Source organism: Poecile atricapillus, chromosome Z (assembly GCF_030490865.1).
Source record: "Poecile atricapillus isolate bPoeAtr1 chromosome Z, bPoeAtr1.hap1, whole genome shotgun sequence".
Classification (NCBI taxonomy): domain Eukaryota; kingdom Metazoa; phylum Chordata; class Aves; order Passeriformes; family Paridae; genus Poecile; species Poecile atricapillus.
The window spans coordinates 146,015,843-146,039,025 of NC_081289.1; the positions used below are offsets into that span (position 1 = coordinate 146,015,843).

The 23,183-nt window shown below is 41.9% G+C and overlaps 1 protein-coding gene across 4 annotated transcripts in view; it reads left to right on the forward strand.

Annotated features, from left to right (window-relative positions):
* Positions 1 to 23,183, forward strand: part of ST8SIA5 (ST8 alpha-N-acetyl-neuraminide alpha-2,8-sialyltransferase 5) — a 42,802-nt gene that overhangs the window by 14,396 nt on the left and 5,223 nt on the right. For 3 of the 4 annotated variants that reach the window (XM_058826248.1, XM_058826249.1, XM_058826251.1), the window contains 5 exons: positions 1,387 to 1,494; positions 12,547 to 12,639; positions 15,067 to 15,153; positions 18,419 to 18,563; positions 20,784 to 20,896. In XM_058826248.1, the coding sequence (XP_058682231.1) occupies positions 1,387 to 1,494; positions 12,547 to 12,639; positions 15,067 to 15,153; positions 18,419 to 18,563; positions 20,784 to 20,896 (546 nt within the window). The remainder of the gene's footprint in view (positions 1 to 1,386; positions 1,495 to 12,546; positions 12,640 to 15,066; positions 15,154 to 18,418; positions 18,564 to 20,783; positions 20,897 to 23,183) is intronic. The other variant, XM_058826250.1, reaches the window with a different exon arrangement.

The window sequence follows — 23,183 nt, forward strand, 5'->3', positions numbered from 1 at the left end:
CAGAGGGGCTCCAGCCCTGGCAGCAGCTGCGTGGCCTCCTCTGGGCTGGCTCCAGCAGCTCCACGTCCTTGTGCTGTTGTTGCCCAGGGCTGGGGCAGCTCTGCAGGTGGGGTCTCACCTGAGCACAGGGGCACAGGGGCAGAATCCCCCCTCCCCTGCTGCCCACGCTGGGGGATCAGCCCAGGGCAGGGGGCTCAGGGCTGGGGCAGGTCCAGCTCTCCCCCCCAGCACCCCCAGGTCCTTCTCCCAGGGCTGCTCCCTCTGCTCATCCCCAGCCTGGATTGATCCCGGGGCTGCCCTGACCCAGCTGCAGCTCAGCCTTGTTAAACCTCATGAGATTCCCCTGGGCATATTTTAACACCCAATGTCGTTCCTTCTTAATTCCCTGTGCTAATAATTGCTGCCAATTAGACTAGAGGAGGGATGTGAGATTTTACCAGCCCTTGTCATTAGCCTAGTGACCAGCAAAACTATTGGGGTCCTGGATGCCCTTTTCTTCGGACAAAGTGTGCTGGCGGATTGCTTCCTGGCTGTCCCCACATACCCCAACTGGGAAGTTAACTTTCAGTATTGGCAGCACCAAATGTTCACAACTCAGCTTGCCAGGCTTCTGAAATAATGGAATTAGGTTAAAAAGGACAAGTTTAAAAATAGCAATCTGCAAGATCCTTTCTTGTTGGCTTCTGAGATAAGGGAAGGGTTTTGACTTGTGTTGTCAAATATTTCCCCAGCATTTTTAAATTTCTACCCTGCTATTGGTGTAGTTTCCAGAAGACGGCAGGCATCATGGGGATTGGAACAAATCTGTGAGAGTCTGGAAAACAGAGACTTGTGATGACTGTGTTTATGCATAGGCTTAAAAAATGCCGTCTTTCCCAACAGGCAAAGGAAGCATTATATTGTGACTTTAGATATGTCATCAAATGACACATCCTTTGCTAGCAGAGCCAACAAATCAGAGAAAGGACCCAGTGCCCACCACATTTAGCAAGTATTGTAGATGTAAATCTGAAGTTTGGAGCTTTTACTTCTTTGGCCCTGTGATTTTCCATGTCTCCAGCTTTTTGCCCTTGTGTTTTGTAGAATGAAATTTCTGCCTCCTCATGCGTGTGTGTTGTTTACGAGCACAGATAATTACTGGCCTTCAGTTCTGTATGGGGAGCCTAGTATTGTTTTCATGCAAAGACTTGCAGAGTCTATGGGAAGTAAAAATTAATTGTTTACCCTAGTAAGGTGATATGTCATTGCTCTTGGTATCTTTTAATTGTTTTTGATGAATGTGTCATAGTCACGTTTGTATGTTAAGAAATAGGACATGAGAACTCATGCTGATAGACTTAATCTAATGAATGATACCAAATATCAACTGCCTCGTTTTCTTGCTAGAGGGCTGCAGTTTAGCTGGCAGAATGGAGAGGAATTGGCAAATTGGACCGGCACCTTTAATTTCACGGATGACGGAGCAGTGAAGAGTGGCAGTGACACAGGCACCAGGTACCAACACCCAGGGGAATGACTGTAGAGATCTCTCTCTCATTGTATGAACCACAAATGTGAGCACAGGCTGTATGAAAAATGAGATTTGCAGTGTGCTTTGGCTTCTTGGCACTGCTCCCCACAGTACAGAAGATATCAGGGATGTCCAAACACTGTGCTGTTTTCCCCCTTGCAAGCCTTGGGAACATTTTGGAATATGCCATAAGCATCCATCCATGGCTGCTGTGTCCTAGCCTCTCCTGTTTCCCTACCAATGCTGTGTGTCAAGGTGTGGCAGTATGGGAGAATGGGACTTCAGCAGAGAATGTCCCAACATGACAGTATTGGTGCATACAGAGCACACTGGGGTATGTGGTCTTTAGAATAAAACATGTGTTCCATGAAAACATAGTTTAATTTGAATTTTTTTCAGGGCCTAGCAGGGGTAAAGTTTTCTGTCAAGATAAGACTGGAGTATTTATTTTATTTACAGTATTTGGCAATGTGAGAAGCACTGATGTGCTGCTGCACTCTTTGTACTTCCTAGCTTGACATGGGCTCAGATGTCTGCAGGGTCATGTGCAGACTCAGAAAATTGGCAGCAGTTGTGCCTAAAGAGCTCCACAGCTATTCCAGGCCATCTGCACAAATCCAGGCACCAGCACAGGCACTGGATATTTGGGCTGTCTTCCTGGAACACTAGTCACAGGGGTTAAAAATCATGAGTCATGTGTAGCATCAAGTTCAGTAAGCAGCAGGGAAATCTTAGAAAGAACTGTAAAATAAAGAAAAAAACCTAAAAACAATTAGAAGAACCTTACACTTAATACTTGTGTATAAAAAAAAACTCTGGGTAAATTTCCCATTTTATTTTAAATATCATCATTTTGTAACCGTACACTGCTACAGCTGTGCAGCTGATAGCACTTCAAAGGCAAGCAGAAGTTGCAGAGTCTAACCTGCCAGAAATCATCCTGTCACTGAACCACAGCAATGCTGCAGTTCCTGTTCAGGCTCTTGCTGTAATGTGATCCTGTACGAATGCTGCCTGCTGCTCTGCTGGCTGGTCTTGTAAAGGTTCTTTAAAAGAGCAACCAACCCCCACTGCAGTTTTTCACTTAGAGCAGGGGGAAAAAAGGTTTGTGTGTATATGTCTGTCTGTCTATCTATCTATCTATCTATCTATCTATCTATCTATCTATCTATCTATCTATCTATCCATCTGTCTATCTATCTGTCTATCTATCTATCTATCTATCTATCTATCTATCTATCTATCTATCTATCTATCTATTATCTATCTATCTATCTATCTATCTATCTATCTATCTATCTATCTATCTATCTATCTATCTATCTCTCTGTCTATCTATCTGTCTATCTATCTGTCTATCTATCTATCTATCTATCTATCTATCTATCTATCTATCTATCTATCTATCTATCTATCATCTAATCTTCTACTCTTGTTGTCTTTTTAGTGTCTGCATATACACTCTATTTACAAAGTCTTCAATTTAGGCACTTGGCATATAAAAGAACTCAGTGTGACACAAAGCCACACATCATCTTGAAGGCATGAGGAAATAAACAAATATAGATTTCCTCCTCTAGACACCTTTGACTGAGACAATTGAACCATCACTGATTGCATGACTGGGAATCAAAACCCTTGAATACAAAAGACATGGTCACGAGGGGCTGAAGCACAGTGCTGCTCTCATTCTCTTCAGCCTCTTCAAAGACAAAGAGGTTCAAGGTACAAGTGGTTTTTACACAAACAAACTGCTCAAGCTAGATAGAAACTGGAAAAAGTTATAATATCACTGGGGAAAAAAAGTGTCTTTCAAAGCCTGTGTTATGAGATATGTTAGTGGTGTATCTCCACTGCCCAGGCAACCCAGGGAATGGTGACATTCCCAAGGCTGCCAGAGCTCCAGGAGCACTTGGACAGTGCTGCCAGGGGTGCCCAGGCTGGGATTGTTGGGGTGTCTGTGCAGGGGCAGGTCTGGACTTTGATGATCCTCGTGGGTCTCTTCCATCTCAGGACATTCCATGGTTCTGTGCTACTGACAGCGGAGCTGAAACCTTTCCAGTCAGGAATAAGTTTACCCGCAACATATTTCACACCTAAGGGTGTTAGAGATATTATTTATCCTTTTGTCAACTGTATGAAAACTGGGAATATAGGAAAATAAAAAAGTACTCTGTAAGTGTGGAGGTGAGACTGTGTTGTGACTATTGCAGAGCTCTGTCAAAATTGTTTACTATTTACCTTTGATCACCTTTCAGCCTGTGTTGTCACCAGACATCTCCTGAGAATCTTAATCTGACACTCAACTTTAGGCTGTTGATATAAAATGAGAACAAGTCTTTCTCTAATGAATAATTCTTCCCACTGAATGGAAAACTTTCAGAGTACATTTCACAGAACTGATTTTATTTGTATATATTTACAGGACTCCAGAGAGATGTCTGAAGTGCACAAAACTAATTGTATATCAGCATAAGCATAGAGAATACCTTTCACTGCACAGCTCTGCAGTTTTCTGTGTCATCACCTTCTTGTCAAAGGTTTGGTGATTAAAGATATTAATTGAAATAGATATGAATATGATTTCCATTAATCTGTACCATTTATATATATAGAGAGAGACACATGTTTATTCATGCATGTGTGGTATCAACTCGAACATATTCTAGAACTACTCTTTATCTTTTAATTACATAACTTAATGCAGGGTGTAGAGATGTTGACAACTCATCCTGTAGGAGTGAAGTTTTAGATGAAAATGAGGGGCTTTCAAAGCAAAGGCACGCTGAAAGAATGAGTGCATTAGAATTGCAAGTCAGCCAAACTTCATGACAATCATGGCCTTAGGGGAAACCAATGAACAGTGAAGTTTAAACACTGCATGAAAATGATCAGGTAAGAAAGAGATGAAGATTATCGTGTTATGTGATTTCAGTAAACACTGAGTCACTCTTCACAAACAATAGTTTGGGTTGGGAGGGACCTTGAAGCTCAGCCCATTTCACCCCCTGCCATGGGCAGTGACACCTTCCAGTGTCCCAGGCTGCTCCCAGCCCTGTCCAGCCTGGCCTTGGACACTGCAGGGATCCAGGGCCAGCCCCAGCTGCTCTGGGCACCCTGTGCCAGGGCCTGCCCACCCTCCCAGCCAGCAATTCCTTCCCAATATCCCAGCTGGGCCTGCCCTCTGGCACTGGGAAGCCATTGCCTGGCTGCTGTCCCTGCAGGCCTTGTCCCCAGTCCCTGGGCAGCTCTCCTGGAGCCCCTTTAGGCCCTGCCAGGGGCTCTCAGCTCTCCCTGGAGCCTTCTCTTGTGCAGGGGAGCAGCCCCAGCTCTCCCAGGCTGGCTCCAGAGCAGAGGGGCTCCAGCCCTATTGTGGCTGAGGTCTGAAATCAAACACACTTTTGTCACTGAGCCCTGCTCTGACAGCTCTGCTGTGCTGGGATAACTCAGCTAACTCAGGTTTTCATCAGAGGGCTTAAGACAGTTTTTCAGACTGTGTAGAAGCAGCCCATGGAAATAAAATCTTACGTCATATATGTGGTGCAACCAAGAGTGTGGATCCTGTTTGTGTCACCGAATACTAAAACCTAACTCTCTGGGCAGACACTTGACAGATGTCCATTTGCTGGGTCTTTTTGGGCAGCAGAGCCTTCATTTCGACTCAGATTACGTTGCTGAGGGCCTTCAAGGTAGCAAGAAAATTGTGAATACTAGCAAGAAGTAAAAGTGAAACATAGGACCCCCCCCCCAAAGCATAGGGATTTCATCCAAAGAATGACTACCCACACAGATGCAATAAAAACCAGTTGTTGAACACTGGCATATTTTTGATTCTTGTGCATCACCCATTAATCATATTTCTTTTACATTTTACCTTGTGCAAAGCATCTTTAAACCTTACAGCATCCTTGTGGAAAATCAGGTAAAAGGTTTTATCTAATGCTGGTTATGAGAAGTGATATATACAACGCCTTCCCAGAGCCGTGATTATTCTGCTCTCCTTTTAATATGTTTTGCAACTTACTGAGATTGTGAGTCGTCATGCTTAAATAATTTTTCACTGGCAGGAAGCTGCCTTAATGACAGGACGACTTATCTGCCATATTAGTTGGTTTCTGGTGTTCTCTTCACTCTACTGGAGCTGAAGACAAGATTCAGCGTAGAGCTTTTGTGGTGACACCACAGAAGCCTTTGATGGGTGAGAGGAGATTATACTTTCAGGCCTGTCAGTTTGTACACTGAATTCTCCAGTATGAAAAATCTGAAGCTTTGTTCCCACGGACTAAAAAATAAAAAGTAGAATCAATTTGATTTATCAAATACGTATCTTACTAGAGTGAACATAAGGGCTTAGAATATTGCTTAAGTCACATTTCTGAGTTCCTCATACAAAGATCCTAAAATCTAAAATTCACAAGGGGGAAAAAAAAAAAAAGAAAAAAAAAGGCAGTTGCTTGCAATAAACTAAAATGTGGGTTTTGAGATGTCACAGATGTGTAAGTGTTGTCATGAGTTTTGCTATGCCTTCTAGGTGGGTGGTCATATGGATAACAACATCAGCAGATTATTTCAGTCAGAGTGAATGGGAAAGGGCTTGATTAAAACACCCAGGTAGCAGCTTATTAAAAATTGGAGAGTTTTGAAATGAAATTGGGAAAATAGGGCCTCCTGCAGCATACTCCACTGCTGCTTGTCAGCAGACAGCGTTGGCTTGATACAGTGAAAGACAAGAAACTCGATTTCAATGTAATCTCCAATAAATCATTCACACACTGCACAGTGGGAAAACCTCTAAATGAAGATGAGTGTCAGTCTGTGTCAGAGAGGAGCTGGGAAGCACAGGCAGTGGTGGTGTTGGTGGACTGCAAGGTGGGCTTTCTTCCAGGGAGAAGCAGGAGGCAGCCTGGACTTTGCTGTGCCATTTAGGGCTGTCTTTGCTGGAGCTCCTGCTGCTACACCCACGGCTGCTGCAGTGGAGCTGTGTTTTGCAACTTAACTGTGGTGCTGTGCTTGGCTGAAACCGGGGAGAGGCTTGTGTCCCAAGCCAGTGGGCAGATTGGAAAGGATCAACGTGGCCTTGGCAGGATGCTTGGTCAATTCACATTGCTAATGAGGTAATGAGAAGCAGAGCCAAGCAATTCCAAGTGATCTGTTTGTGTAGAGACTTGGAAATGGGAGATCATAATCAGAATGGCAGTGAACAGCCAGTGCCAGTTTGCCAGGAGCTTCCATAGTTGTGATGAACAATATATCTTCAGGTCATCACAACCATAATCTTGGCTGCACAGATGTGTAAGATACTGTGGAGTCATGGGAGCAGGTCAAAAAAAGAATCCAGAAAAGGAACACCTCTGAGGAAAAGAATTTGTGCACTTTCCACTTTTCTGGGGATGTTCAGTGAGCTATCCATGAACAGCCTTTAAAGGACAGAAGTATAAAAGCCACTCTTCCTCTGTAGAAGACCAAACTTAGGAATTTAGGGCTGGTCCATGGCACTTTTGGTTTTTTGAAAGCAAAAATTTTAACTTAGAAGACAGGCACAGTACCTTGGTAAACAGTCCTTGTCTTGATGGATGGACCTATCTAATGTCATCTATTATCAAACCCCAGAAAAACTTACAACTTTGTAAGACTAAACATATCAAAATATCCTAAGTGAATGATCACTGGGTTCATGAATCAATGACTTTTAACCTCAGCTACAAGAATCCCCTGGAAAACTTGAGTCCCTGTACAAGAATTCCAGGTCCTGATTTTTAGTTACTCTGGTACTTCTAGAAAGAAAGCCAGTCTTCAACTAAAGATGCCATCTCTATCTTTAGCTTCCAGGCATTGAATACTATTTTTCCTTGCTATACTGTATTGAGAACCTTCCTGCCACTGGTAATTGCTTCCTGGTGCAGTATCTCCTTACTCAGTCACCATATGTTTAGATTAAGCTTCACACGCCTCTCATAATGTTTTAGAATCCAGATAATTTCTGCAGGTCCTTTTGTAACTCACCAGTGTCTCAGACTCCCAAAGATGAAATGTCAGAACTGGATGCAGTAAGAAGAGCTTCTTCTTATTCAGAAGAGCTGTTGTGGGTTTTGATATTATCACAAAGGAGCATTAAGAGAAGCAAAGGCCAGAGGGATTTGGTCTCTCAGAGTGGGCTCTGATGAAGTCAACACCTACTGTGTTCTACTCTGGATTAATTTTCCAGGGCCTCTCTAGCTGTGGTAGGTTCCACCCCAGCAGTATTTTTGCTCCAGGAACCTGAAGATTCCATGAAGGCCTTGCCAGATGATGTGAGACCCCTGTGTTTGGGGAATGTGCTCTGGCACATTTGGAATGTTCCTTGGTAAGGAAGGTGAATCTCCACCCAAGTTCAGATCCATAGATCCATAGATCAGCCCATACTGATGAGCGCAGGCACTGCTAATTGGACAGCACTCTTAATAAGCATTTAGTAGAAGCCTGCAGGGCTTGGTTCATTTATTCTCATTTCTTAGTCACTAGATAATGTATATTTTTGGAAAGATCTTTGTTTTTCCTGCAGGGTAGGTGGAATCCTTCCTGCAATGCTCTTGCCACGCAAGCGCTGCAGCCTCGCTGCAGTGCCGAGAGCTGGCACTGCAGGAACAGGCAGAATGAATGGGAAGGCAGCTTGAGAAAATGGTCCTGGTTAAAAGATGCCTGACCATTGCACTAAATTATACTTTAAAACCTTTGTTCAATATATCAGACAAATCAGTGTCTCAACCCAAGCATCACTTGAAGGCAGGATTGAAGTCTTGGGCTTTTTAATTCATGTAGTATGATCAAGAAAAGCTTACTTCTGATCAAAGCAGGAGCAGCCCAACTGCAGATGATCAAAGACCTAAGTGTTAGCTGATGTACTGAGAAACCAAATGTGTCTCTCACTAGTGAGCTCAGTAGGCAGCTCAGCTGGAGGTGAGGTTGCAACAGGGGACATGAAGGTTAGAAAAGAACAAAGTTTCAGTCAGTCAAAAATGGAAAATTACAGAGTGAGTAGCATCTAATTTCAGGGCACTCAGTGCAGTGGGCTGTAAAAAACCAGTCCCCTCTGAGCACTTTCAGTTTGTGTGGTGTTCAGGCACAGGATTTGATCCTGGAAAAGTGCTTTAGGTTTGAAAGCTGAGATCGACGTGAGTGGACACAGAGCAGTGAGAGGTGTGTAGTGCCCAGTGCCCTGGGAAAGCACAGTTCTACATGCAATTGAACAGTGTGTTGTAATTCATTTTCAGTTGTGTTCTTAAGGTAAAGTATCATGAATTCTTGTATTGGTTTTCCTGTAGGCTTGTGACCTTTGAAGGGATAGAAGTTATTTATGTTTCATCTGGGAAAGTGGAAAAATGCAGGGAGAGGACCTTATGGTGGTGACAGATAACTTTGTTTTATGGATAATAAAACTTGACTTTCATTCTTGTCAAGACAAAACACAGACCTTTTCTTTAGCAAAAGGAGTAAGTGTATAGTCAGGTTTGTCACTTGGATCTAGTCAAGAACATAAATCAAAATAAACTGAACTATACCCTTGTTTCTTAGCTGGAGACCAGACTGAGGAGGATGATGGGGAGGACAGTCTCCATTCCTGCTAATTAAGCTTTCTGACAGGCAAATGTATCTTTGCTCAAAGGGAACTACATGTTTTAGAGTGGGAGTTAATAGGCAGAAAGAGCTCTCAGAGACCAGCGAGTGGGTGAGACTGATGCTTCCTCTGGGAAAGTGCGGGGGCCTGATCTCCAAACACTCCCTGCAGGACCAGACCCTTGCAAGATGAGGACGTGGGTTTAAAGGACATCTCTGGAGGTTGAGGGAGCCCATGTTGCTTGTGCTAGGGCCTGGTGTTGTGCAAAAGCTGCATTCTAGGAAAGCATAATGTGCAGCACCTCTGTGGGAGGAGGTTGTCCAGTGCTCCAGGGAATGGCCTCTGCTAATATCCCACCATGTCTGCAGCAGGAGGAATCTCTCTGAAGCAAATAAATAGCATGAACACTCATGGGAGGAAAAGAGGAACCCTTTTCCCCTGAGTCTATTGACCAGCCACTGTCTTGAAAAATTCCTAATGCTGTTGGAGCACCGTTATCACTTGCAGCCGACGTGCAGGGGCATCTGTGGCATTACGAGTAAGGAGGGTTTAGTGGCTGTCTGTCTGCTCCAGCCAGGTTCAGGACTGATGGAGGACAGCCCAAAGGATGTTTATTCAGTGGCTTGGGATCACTGAGCTCTCTTCAGTCATCATGAAGCCATGGCCAGCAGCGTCTTCTCCCCTCTCTGTGCAGAGTGACACTGCCACTGGTGTCCCCTGCCTTTGCTGCTCGTGTCCTGTCAGCAATGTGCCATCCAGCCTGGCCCATGGGTCCTCCCTCTGCACTTCCACGAGGTAGAAAATGGTGAATTCAGTGCTCCTAGTGCCTCTGTTGGGAAAGCTGAAGCTGGTGTGAGAGTTAGAGATTTGCAGGACAGTCCTGTGCTTTCTCAATTATAGGCTCATGGAATAGCTCTCCTAGAAACACAGTGTTGTTTCATGGATTGATTTCCTTTCAGATCCAGAAGTGGTTTATTTTTGACCCAGTCCTTTCCTCCTTAACCTTCTGCTGCTTTGGTAACACATCATTTTTCATTTCTATTTTTGGTTTGTGGATTGAGTAAACAGGCAGCGATCAAAGGGAATGGCTGGGACGCAGGAAATTTCATCTCCATTTCATAAAATGACATATTTGACTCCAATGCCACGGGCTGAAGGCAGTTTTTCCCGTGCTGTGGTGTTCCCACGTGACAGCATGTGCTGTTTGACATCTGAGCTGCCGCTCTCTAGCTTAGCAGCACAGCCAGAAGTGCACAGGAAAGATAAAAATAAATGTTAATCTAGATTTTTGCTCCGCTTATCTGTCCTGAGGCACATTCAAGGTACTGAAATGAAGCGTTAGGTGACAGGTGAGGATGAGGCTGATAGGCACTGCTCACTTCTGCACACCCTATGAAGCAGGAGGGGTGTGTAAGGTGCTGAGTTTTGTGTGGGGGTGTGACCTGCCCCTAGTTACTGTGTAGAACACGCACATCCAGGGTGCCACATTGTCTGACTCAAAGAGCCAAAGAAAAGGATTGACACTGCAAAAGAAAGTCAGAAAAACTATTATTTCAGAGGATTAAAATGCAGTCTGTACTGGTAGCCAGCGGGGACTCATTCAGCCCTGGAAAATTCTGTGATCGGTAAGAAGTTCTCTGGTGCTGTGTAAAGAGATATTTTGGTTTAGTTTGGGGAAGTTACATCCACACAGGGCTTTGGCCTGGTGCAAGCAGGTGGGCTCTTAATCCAAACCCAGTTGAAACCTTTTCACAAGTTGCTCAGCTCCAGTTCAACAAGACAAGCACATGGGAGACGTGTCAGGGCAGTGGCTTTCAGCTGCTCCTTAGCAATTGCTGAATGTCCAGGTGAATAATTCAGCTGAGGGAGGGAGAGTGGGAGCTTTTTGGAAAGCCCAGGTGAAGATTCATGTTAGGTCTCCCTTCAGCAGGCTAAGAAAGTATTTCCATAGAGTTCTCACTGATTTTGGAATACTTTAACTACATTCCTCTATAAAACTTATAAAAATTCATATTTAATGCCTAGAAGGCTATACAAACACATTTACAAATAGCCACATTTTTTAAAGATGAGCCATTGGGTTATTCCGACTTCTTTATTAGGAATGTTTTTGTTCTACTTCTTCCACCTTTTAAGCATGGGCTTCCTCCTTTCAGTCTCAAGGTTTGTGCCTCTCACTGGATCACAGAAATGTTTGATTTGGGGTTTGACAAAGCTGAGGTGGTGAAAACCTTAGGGAGAGGTGGAGGAGACACTTTCTAAAGCAGCATTTGGTAGGACAGAAACATTCCCAGTTGAAAGCAAATTTTGTTTTTGCTTTGGGAGGCTTGTGGAATTTTTCAAGTCACACATGGGTCAAACACGAATTTTGAAATTATTTTGCAGTGACACAAACCTCAAATATTACATTTCCAGTGATGGCTTAAATTAAGCTTTTCCAGAAATCTTATATTTCTCAATGAAGATTCAAAAATGGAGTTCTTGGAGTTACAACCTCATGACTTCCAGGATTTTAAAGGATCTATCAAAAGAGCTTCCTCTAGCCTTGTTCATATTGCCTATTCCTCCAGGTCATCTTCTTTTAAGTTTTCATTGTCCTCTCAAGTGCTTCATGGGTATGTATATGTATATATTCTTAGGAATTAGGTTTTAATACAGACTTCTAATGATTAGGAGTGAAACTGCTGCAGAGCTTGGTTTAAACTCTAAATCTTATTTGTCATTTCAACACAGACTCATTGAGTTTACTTGACAGCTTGGGCTTTTTTTTTTCCCCAGACACAAGTAAAAACATTGTGTTTTTCTTCCCCTTCAGTCCAGTGACTAAGGTAAAGAAATTAGCCAATAAAGTAAATATTTATGCCTATATTTTAATCAAGAATATCAGTGTTACTTGTGCTGTGTCCGAGCATTCAAATCCTTTTGTTCTCAAATTTTTTTTCCCCAGAATATAATCCCTGTTTCCATTCCCTTCCAAACAGACCAAAAGAGTAAATCCCAGTGAAAAGCTCAGGAGCTATGGAGTAGCCTCCACTGACAGAATACAACCTCTGCCACTTTTATGGTAGTGTTTTTTCCAACCCAGCACAGTCAGGTCCCAAAAGATGGGAAAGGTGTTCCTTGAATGATCAGTGCTTTTGCTGTGACTTTCAGTTCCAGCTGTCAAGTGCTGACTGCTGGAAAAGGTAGCTGGTCCTTGTTGTTGATTCAAGATAGGTGAACTCCTGTAGGAATGGACAAGCTGGGCGTGGGAGACTGCTCTGGGACCAGCAGGGTCATCTGTGCTCTCCTATGAAGCAAAACGCTGCCTGTGGGCCAGGCAGTGCAGCCTCAAGTTTGGCAAAAGTCATAAATGACAATTTTCAGCAAAATTATGTTGATGTCCAAGACAATTATTCTAGCCTAAACCTTATTTATGATATATTTTCTTATCCTTCCTCAGGTATTTTGAGTTTTATGAAGGGCCTTTGGAATACAACTCTACAAAATGCCTGGAATTAAGGCAGGACATCATTGAGGTGAAGGTCTTGTCTATGTAAGTATGAACTAAATGTAAAAAGCAGAAGTATTTAGCAATAAAAGCATTGCTAAGAATGTTAATTCTGAGGCAGGATGGAATGGTATCTTACAATGACACTGTCAAAAGATTCAAGGCTCAAGAGATCATGTCAACAGAGACCTCAGAAGGGATCCCTGACCTTCTCTTTCCTGTGCAAGCAGTGTTTGAATTTGATCTGAAGTGCATTTACAAAACATAAAAGCTTTTCCCATACATTCAGGCATTTTGTTCAGGCCCAGAAGTATTGCTGGGAATTAAATACAGCATTTGTAAGATCATATTTCCAGTAATAAAAGAGTAAGAACAGCCAGACTGACTCATGCAAGTGTTCATCTAGCTTAAGGCTCTTTCATTGGCATTGGCCAGTAGTGAAGGGTAAGAAAAGAAGAAAACTCTCAGCCCTTCTTGATAACAAATACTGGCATGGGGACTTGTGGACTGGTAGAAGGAGTCCAGAGTGGAGTAATCAGAGTGGACAATAGACCTTTATATTAATTTGTTTAAATATTTTCTGAGTATTTTTGTTTTTGACCTCTGCAAACAGCAGAGAGTTTCACAACTCAAAACCCCTCAATGAAAAGGTAAGAAAATGTGATTTTGGGAAACAATAAAATATCTCTGAATTGTGTCTTGTGGTCCAACAAGCATGTCAGGAAACCAATAAGTTGAATGAGATATATACATGAAGCCAAAGCAAAGGAATTGGGTGAAAAAAGTGAGTTTGACAGTGCATCAGTGCACAGCTGGGTAATTTTAGTGTTACCCTTTTGCATTTTCAGCATTTCACTGAGCTGAGGTGCTTACATCATGCCTAATCCCTCACCATGTCTAAAGCCAGTAGTTTAGTAATGTTACAGGCAACACACAAGGTCTGCAAAGTGCATTGGGAACGTCAGTTCAAAGTGCATCTCCACAGGTGCTTAACATTAATCAGCCAGGGCTACAGAAAATACAGTTTGTTGCTCCAGGTCTGCATGAATCTGAGCATGTCTCCCTCACTGACTTTGTGCACAGCAAAATGTAGGTTATGTCCTTGCCTTCTGCACTGGATGAAGGATACACGAGTAACACACTGCACTGCTTGCTGACTAGCAGCACTTAAAATAAATAGGAGGGGCGAGAATGTCACACTTCTGCCAATGTTCTGCTGAAGATGGGGAGTTCTGAATTGCTTTTTTTTTTTTTTTTCCCCCTCACATACTTATCAGAGGACACAGAGAATTCCTAATTTTTCTTCAACCTTACCCAGTGGCCCAAGGAAAGTTGTGGAGTCCTGCTCAGCTAGATACGAGTTAATTCCACAGTAGATGCCACTTGACATTAAACTCTTCTACCCTGCTGGTCTCTTCTGATGTTCTTGATTCAAATGTGCTATGTTTCCCAAGTCAGCCCTTATGGTAATGGAAGATTTCCAAGTTAATGTGCTCTGGTGGGCTACAGAAAGTACAATATGACCTAATTCTTTCCTGTAACTTCCTCAGCCTGGGAAAAGCTATGTTCTACTCACACTAAATATATAATTATCTTAAAAGTCTTTGCTTTATTCAAACATTAAAAGCCCTCAAGCCTGAAGAGAACGCATTAAGACCTATCAATCTAGCAGAAATCACACACTTCCAAATTTCTTAGCCAGATTATGCAGTTGCTTCCTACCTCTAGATATTTGCAAAGCCTTCATTATCTCTGTTGTCCAAACGCACAAGAATATGTGCGAACTTCAGTGTGGAAGTTCTTGGAATTGGTGATATCATCAAAAAATGAGTCATCCTGTATCAGCCTAGCTGAAATAGGAATGTTCTTCTTCTTTTTTTTTTTTTTTTTTTTTTTTTTTTAATGTGACTACAGGTATATTGATTAGCAGAGGAGGTGGTAGAGATCCTTATGTAAAGATCTTTTCATTTCCTCTTACTATCACAGACTCATCCCTGCATGTGAGCTCATAAATTGCTCATAAAATAAATTTACCTACAATGTTGTGCTGTAGGATCTCACAGATTAAGTTAACCTCACCAAAATGTGTTGGCCAAATTAATCCCCTTTTCTAGTAATCCTCTCCTGGGCTCTGCTGCTTTGTGCACCTTTTCTCCTAAACCCATTTGCTTTCCAGCAGATTTTGGTAGAGTACATGCTTCTTGCTCAATATTGCATTTTTTATCCTGAAAAAAAATGGAGAAAGCCTTTCAGGGAGAAGAAATCAGTCCCCAACATCAATTCTTGCATACATGGGGCTTAGAGTGGCTATGTCTGAGCAGAAAAAGGAAGAAAAATTATAAATTTTGTACTGTCTAGACTGACTGATTTGCCCCATCAATTTGCATGGTACTCTATCTGCAGCTGTTTTAGGAAATTAAGCCCTTGTAATAAACTAAATTTTTATGTTTTTCTTTCTTTTTTATATTTTAGGGTGAAACAAACTGAATTGTTTGACAGATGGAAGAGCCTACAGATGTGCAAATGGGAGATGAATGTCACAGAAGCCAATTTATTCAAGTAAGAATAGCTCACATTAATGAGACTGACTAAAATTTACTTTAGTTTGAGTTTAGCTTCCTGCAGAGAGAGATCAAAATTTCCTATGGATAGCAAGAGTAAGCATGACAACATTTGGAGTACCATCCTTTTGAATAAATGTAGACTTTTCCCCCTACTTTAAAAAAAAAACAAACAACAGCAGCAGGAGTAAAAGAATGCTTTTCTGGCATGTGGAACAGTCTTCCAGGAAAGGCAAGGAATTTGGTGTGGGGAACATTTCCAAGTGTTATTTGGGTGAGCAATGAGGATGGAGATGAGGTTTAATGGCTGCACCTAACATGTCAACCTAACTCTGGCTTGGAATGGTAAAATCACTGGTGATACTGAAAATTTGGCCTACAAAATACTCAAACTGGTTTTCTTCTGGGTGTTTTAGGTACTGTCAGACCTTGTTAATGACTTCCTCTTGTTGTTTGGTTTTTGTTTTTATTTTAATGGCTTCTCAGCTATTACTCACAGATTATCTACATATTTTTTTCTGGTCTTCAGAGACCTCTCAGTTTGTTTCTGTAGTGTTCTGTCTTTCTTTGTGTGACTTCTCTGCTGAAGGTCCTCCATCATCCTCTCAAGACACAGCTTTTGAAACTGGCCTTGTGAAGGCAACAGTAGACTGAAGCCAAAACAATTTTTGAATGTTATATATTCCAGTGGCATATTTGAGTAGGTTTTGAGAGAACACACTATTTCAAGAAAAGTGCTGTAGACTGAAGTCTGCAAGTCACTGGTACAATTCAGAGCTGTTGTTTATAATAAGGCCCACAGCTTTATCCCAAATTCTCTTGCGTGATTCCAGGAAATAGCTGTCAGGAGTTAATGAGAGAATGTGAGAATGCATGTGCTAAGTTAGTCATTGACATCTTTAAAAATAACATGTATAGTCTCAGGCTTATAACAGTTTCTCCAACATGATCTCCACACCTAAGTTTTTTAGGTGTTCGAGGTTTTTTGGTTGGTTTTTTGGGGGTTTTGGGGGGAGGAGGGTTTGTTTTATTTTATTTTCGGTTTTTTGTTTGGTTGGGGTTTTTTGTTGTTGTTGTTGTTTTTCTGTATTTTTCCTGGAAATTACTTGATAGGCAATTATCAGAGCCATTTTAAAGAGAGGAGTCATTCAGGATTATAGCTCATTATTTTAAAAAACAGCTGGAGTGAGAGGAGTAATGATTGTGCCCAGAGAGCAAGCAGCCCTTTGAGGTATGGGAAAGTGCCCTTTGAGGTTTGGGGGCCAGAGCAGAGGTGGGAGCAATGAGAAAGAACTATCCAAAGACCACCAGGAGGACCATCAATCTATCTCAGGCCACCAACACCAGCACATTAAACAAAGAACCCCTCTCCACCCTGTGCACTGAAAGAAAAAAGAGATGAAAGACTCCTGTCACTGCCTGTACCTGCCTGACTGATACATCATTGCTCCAGGAACTGGCACCCAGATCTAACATAATCTTTGTCAGCTGGTTTCAGGAACAGTAGTGCTTGTAATTAAAAAGAAAAAGATGTCTAAAGTCTGTTTCATCTGTGTTCAATGGGGCAGAGACATCAGTGTGTGAATGTGTGGGGAAGCTGCTGTCCCTTAAAAGCAAACCAAAGTCTCTGAGTTTGGAGGTTCTTTAGGAGGAGGCTGAAATGTCTAACCCTCTGAGCTGTGGGATTTTGAGCTTTGCCAGCCCTGGACCATCATGTGAGATGGGGAGAATCCAGCAGATTTTAAATGGCAGCTACTTAAGCAGCAGAGAGGGAGGAAGGGCAAAAGTCACAATAGAGTTTGTATCTGGAGACTAAGGAAAGCAATTTCCTTGAGAGTCTTCTTCCATCAGATATTAGGCATTCACGTAAAGGACTGTGCCTCTGGAAAACCAGCTGGACATTAAGGAAGAACATCTCTTTCAATTCCTTAAGGAGCAGCCAGTGAAGAGATTTTTCTCATATCCCAACTATAACAATTCAATTCCACTATCTGCTTGTAATTATTTTTGCTGTTAGACATTATTCATTGACTTTCTCAGTCTCATTTGCTGCCTTGATCTGACGGTCATTTTGTGCCATCCTGCATGACTCAAGTATATGAGAGTAATTGGACATCACTGAAATGTTTGCATAATTCTCTATTTGCTTTCTTGTGCTTGTAATAAAGCCCATAAAGAAGTCTTCTGACTTAGAATATGAGGCCACACACCCTAGAGGCAAGGTATTTAATCTGGGTTGTTTGAGAGCCATTTGGCCTTGTCCTCATGTGCTTGTACATTCAGCATGACATGTATTTTTCGTTAAAGGTATCAAATGTGTTGACTGAGAAAGAAACCATCTCTGGAATAAGAGTGAGCAGAAGTCAGGGCTTTCAGTGCCACCAGTAAAAGAACTAAAGCATTCAGGGAATGATGGAACCTGGCAAAGGGAATCTTCTTTGCAGAGCTGCTTTTCCCATTAACATTTCACATGGAACATGGCAAAGGGATCAGAGCTGAATGTTTTTTTTCTCTCTTACTCTGAATCCCATGGTTGGGATTTTGTTCTGCTCTTGTTTGCACTGGAATTTCTTCCATTTTGTCCCTGGGATGAAGAAAATATTGGTAATTTGTCTGAGAATCTGGAGTTTTAGGCATGACCAGTTTGCCTGGTACCCATCTGTTGGGGCCACATCACCTTCCTGATACACACATGTGCAAGGCCAAGGGCAAAACTAAGATATTTGAAAGTTTTTTTGTTGTAATCAAAGCATGCTGTGCTCCACAGCAATCTGGTAAGTGGGGCAGTGTCTTTGGGTATTGCTGTGTTTAAATACTGCCCTGCCATATTTCCACATCCCCAGAGGGACTCTTTAACCCCCTACATTTCCTGCCCAGAGACAAGTATATAATTTATAAAATGTTGAAGACCTCTAAGGTAGAGAGGGATTAATTCATTAAGTGGTTTTGCCAGGATGTTGGAGGTAGAACCCCATCTTTAGGGACTAGAGCAGGGCAGAATTTGCACATGTATTTCCCACAGCCTAGAAGAGACAAATGAGGTGTCTCATTTACTCTCTTTTCTTTTTGTTTTGCCATAATTTTCTCAATCAAAGAAAGTTTCCCTGAATCTGAAGTTTTTTAAATTAAAATCCAGCAAACCACCATTTTACCCATCCTAGAGCTAAAAGATTCTTTTTAGTGAAAAATACCTTGTTAGGAGTAGCAACAAATCCCATATCATGCCATCAGCTCCTTGATCTTATTTCTTTTTCCTTTCACAGGTCTACTCTGTCGAGGTGTTGCAACGCCCCATCCTTTCTGTTCACCACCCAGAAAAATACTCCTTTGGGAACTAAACTGAAATATGAAGTGGACACGAGTGGAATCTTTCATATCAACCAAGAAATCTTCAAAATGTTTCCAAAGGTGCCTCTGCCCACTTGCAGCATCAGCTTCACTGTACTTCAGGCATTTAGACACTTAGTGCATTAGGCACTATCCTATAGCCAGGCATTTAGGACTTGTTTGACATTTTTTTTCACTGCTTGTATTTTGAAAATGTTTATTTTTTGATAAAATACTTTAGATGCTTATCCTGTTTTCTGGTGGTCATCTGCAAAATATATACATACAATGCATACATACATACATATATATATGTGTGTGTGTGTGTAATTTCCTACAGAATATTGCTGACTTAGAAGCAAAGTGGATAATGAAATAAGAAAGCTATATAAAAGAGAGACTTACTGATCAGAACTCTTTTAAAGTATAATATTCACATATAATAAATCCAACATTTGGGGGTAGGTCTGCTTTTCTTTTTGGCATGTTTATTTTATAATACATATTCACAGTGACTATTTTTATACTTCTGTTTGCAGATTATCTGTGAACAGGCTTCATAATTTTTAAATGTATTCATCATTATTATTCAAAACCTTTCCAGCAAATAACACTTGACCTCCAGGGGTATTCAAGGTTATAATCAGTGGGCAATTCCCTCTGCACATAGTGACTAATATGCAGGAATGGGCTGATGTGGCTTCATCACAAGGCACACCCCTTCAATTTGCAACAGCATACTTGGAGGGGCTAGCTGAAATTTATCCCTGTGGAAAAGTCAGATGTATATTCAGGTTAAGCAGTTAGATTTGTGATGTTTAACCTGTCCTTCAGGGTACAACCACTTCTAATCCTTTGGCTTTCCGAGCACTGCTGAGAGGCAGGGAAGTGCTGCTATCTGAACGTGCTCCTGGGGAACTGGGGCAGCAGCAGGGGAAAGGCCTGGATCCAGGAGAGCACTTTGGCATCTGGAGACATGAAAATAATGGATGCATCTAAGTCCAGGAGTATTATCCTCAAAACCCTGCCTGATTAGGCAGATGAGTGCATGAAAGTCTGGATCCCTGAGATCTGCTAGGAGTGTGCTAGAGCTGATGTGGTTTTTGTCCAGGTGTGATCAGGATGCTGTGAAGGTGTCATTACATGCCAAAATGCCTTTGGGAGTCACTGGGCAGTGACCAGAGCCACCTCCCTGCACAGGAGCAGGACTGCAGCCTGGCACATGTAGGAAATAAAGGGCTAAAAACACAGAAGCAATGCTCTACAGGCAAGAGCCTTGTGCTAAGCATGGGCACCTGGCTTCTGATTTCCCTTCCAGGGCTGCTGAGGCACCTTGTGTTAAGAAATCACTGCATAAAGCACAGACAGCTCCATATTTCCTCTCTGCCAGACAGCTGCTGCTTTTCTCAGACAGGTGTAATTGCATGCCCTTTTTGCCTCACGGCTTATGGATGCCGTGGAAAGATCCTGGGAATAATCACCCAGAAATGTCAAGCCACTCCTGCATCCCTCTGTAGTTTGCAGCATGAGATTATTGATAAAATATGTATGTACCAAAAACGAGCACTCTCATGCTTATATAAGCACATCCCTACATATTCATAAGGTGTAGCGTGGCTCAGTTCTGCGTCACAGCCCTCTCACCCTAACAGCCCAGTTTGTTCTCAAGATGTGATTTTCACTCTCTCTGGCTTCGGCAGCAGCTGCATCTCTGTGTGTGTAAAAGGCAGGACTCTGCCTAATGATTCCTCCTCCACGAGTCCAAAAAGGTGCCTGAACAAAGTGCTGGTAGTGCAAATGCTAATTAATAATCATTAATGCTATTAGTGCAATTAGAGTTGGTCAGCACTAAAATTTGGGCTGCTTTTTGTGATGTGCTGACAGAATTCTTGGGCTTTCCTGAAGCTCTGTGCACAGACTTCCCAAAAGCAGGACAACAGAGCCTGAGGAGCCAGCAGTTTGCAAGCAGCTCAGAAAACAGCTGAACTACACTAATTTATGGTTTGTGCCCTGAGGTGGAAATCAAAGGGGAAAACAAATGTCTAAAATTACTCCTTGTGCTACTGAACCTGGGGAAAAAGAACAGGTTATGGGTTTCTTCCCACTTGGGTTTGCTGCCTGTGCTGCAAAATATCCCATCACTTTGTGTACAGGCAATATTGCACCCCAGAACCAATGCCAGCATCCTGTGGTGAATGCATCAAGGTGCAGCTGCAGAGGAAAAAAAGGAAAAAGTGAAAAAGAGAATTTCTGGCTGCATGTTTTGGGGTCTTTAACTGTTTCCTTGCCGTGCTGTTGCAGGACATGCCGTACCACCGCTCCCAGTTTAAGAGATGTGCAGTGGTTGGGAATGGAGGAATTCTGAAGAACAGCAGATGTGGCCGGGAGATTGACAGTGCAGACTTCGTCTTTCGGTAACCACCACAGCTCCAGTGTTCTCCTTTTTTTTGCCTTTCCTAACGACAATAGAACATTGAAAAGCTATTTTCTCTCACGTGGAAACATGACATTTGCTAAATTGGCTATGTCAAGCTTGCTTCTTGCACAAAAAGACATGTTTAAAAAAAAAACACCCAAAAACCCCAAATCGTCTTAATTTACAATTTATTTTTTTTTTTTTTAATAAGCTTTGAGGAATTATTTCTCCCTAACTCCATAAGGCTAATAACTGACATTTTGGCAAAGTGTGTTGCTTTTTTTCAGGATATCCCCTTCCACTGAGGTTGTGGATTTATCCTTCTATGGATATTAGCCTATAAGCAGTGTCCCATGAACCTGGGCATAATTTTTTGGGGCAGGCCTGAGCCAGAGGTACAGCCTCTATTGAGTGACAGGCAGCTTGGTGAGATGTTAATAGCTCACAGCTGATGTGCCTCAGAGGTGTGTTTCTGGACTGGTGCAGAGCTCAGGTGCTCAGTAACAGGACTTGGTGTAATCAATAATCAACCCAGAGCCTCCAGAGTCACCAGAATAACTTTAAAGCTTAAGAGCCTTCATTGCTCCTCACTATATGTGGAATTATCCAGGTTTTGCACAAACTGGGATGTCCCATGATGAGTGTCCCTGGATAAGAGAGTCTAGCAGCAGTTTTATAATCCTTAATATATATGAGAAAGATTTTTTTATTATTCATATGCATGACTAATCTCTCTCTAAATCCTGTTAAGCTCTTTGCCTGGGTCATGGCATATGACCACTAGCTCACAGATTCATGACTTGTTCTCTAGAAAAGAAAAATCTCTTTATTTCAGTTGGCCTATTTTCTGATCTTGGTTGTGTTGTTGTCATAGTTTAGAATAACTATGCATAAAACAATCAATGTCTCTGACTTCACACCAGCAAAAATTAGATCAGATTTTGGTTCAGTGCAGTCTTAATTTAATTTGACATCATATGAAAAACTTTACAGGTCCTACATTCAGCATTCATTGTTTTCAGACCCTTGGGTCTGCCTCTTACTTCAACTTTACAGAAAACTATTACCTTACTTTTCAATGAAAAAAAAAAAGTCTGCAGGAAAGTCCAGGCTTCACATAATTTTTTTTCTTAAAAGCCTAATGTACTCCATATGCATTAAATAATTACTGTGGATTCCCTGCTGTTGTGTTGGACCACAACCATAAGTAAGGATGAAAAGAGCAGCCCATGTGACACATGGAGATGGCAAGTTTTTAAGCAGAATCTGAAATATGTCTGGCAAATATCATTTATGTTTAAGGACTCTTAATAGATGTCCTGCTTTACTACTGCTACTCTTCCTTGAACTGTATCAAAACTGGTAAAAAAAAGAGACTATTACAGAACTTAGAAATTTAGTTGTGTTTGGTAACAGTAACAATTAAATAGAGGTTTAGTCAGAACTGGAATATGAATAAATATATCAGTTATAAAAAAAACCCTGGTTTGCCATCTCCACGATGTGGATTATACACAAATATGTGCCAGTATTTTAAATCTTAAGGTCTGCTGACATCAGTTTTAAAGTAAAGCTTGTGTTCAAGGTCAGGTCTGAACACATCTGCTTTCCAGTCACCACTTGACAAACTATCAGAAATCATCATCCTGGCCACCAGTGAAATAATTTAAAACATTTCACAAGCTGCTTATGCAGCCCTGATTACATTCAGCAATACCTTCAGGACACTTGGGGAAATCATTTCTTGCAGCCAGCAGCATGCAACTAGAATTGTTCTGGGAAGTCAATTCTGAAAGCAATTAGATATACTACAATAGAATATATAAAATACACACTAGAATTGCATTTACTAGTAGTTATTGTCTGTCTCCATCTACTGGCCAGAGCAGAGCTCTGTGGTGAAACACTGAATTTAGAGATGGGATTCCGCTTGGAGGGGATGAGATTTTGTAGTTTTATGAGAAAAGTACAGTTTGTGCAGATGGGACAGTTTTTATAAGGCATTATTGCCTTCAGCAAACTCAGTCACTCTCACTCCTGGTGTGAATTTCCTGTTCAGAAATATTGAAGCTGATTATTTGAAAACCTTCCTCAAATACAATCTAATAAGCACAGTGCCCAGTGCTTGGGTGCCCAAGGACTTGAATTGCAGCAGAGGAAAGTGCTAGAAATGGTATTGTCTGTGAAAAGGAGAGCCAAAAACAATTCTCTGACCTGACAGAGATGGACTGTCTGTACGGTGGATGTGAACCTTCTGAGTGTGAGAAGGACCTTGAAGGAATTTT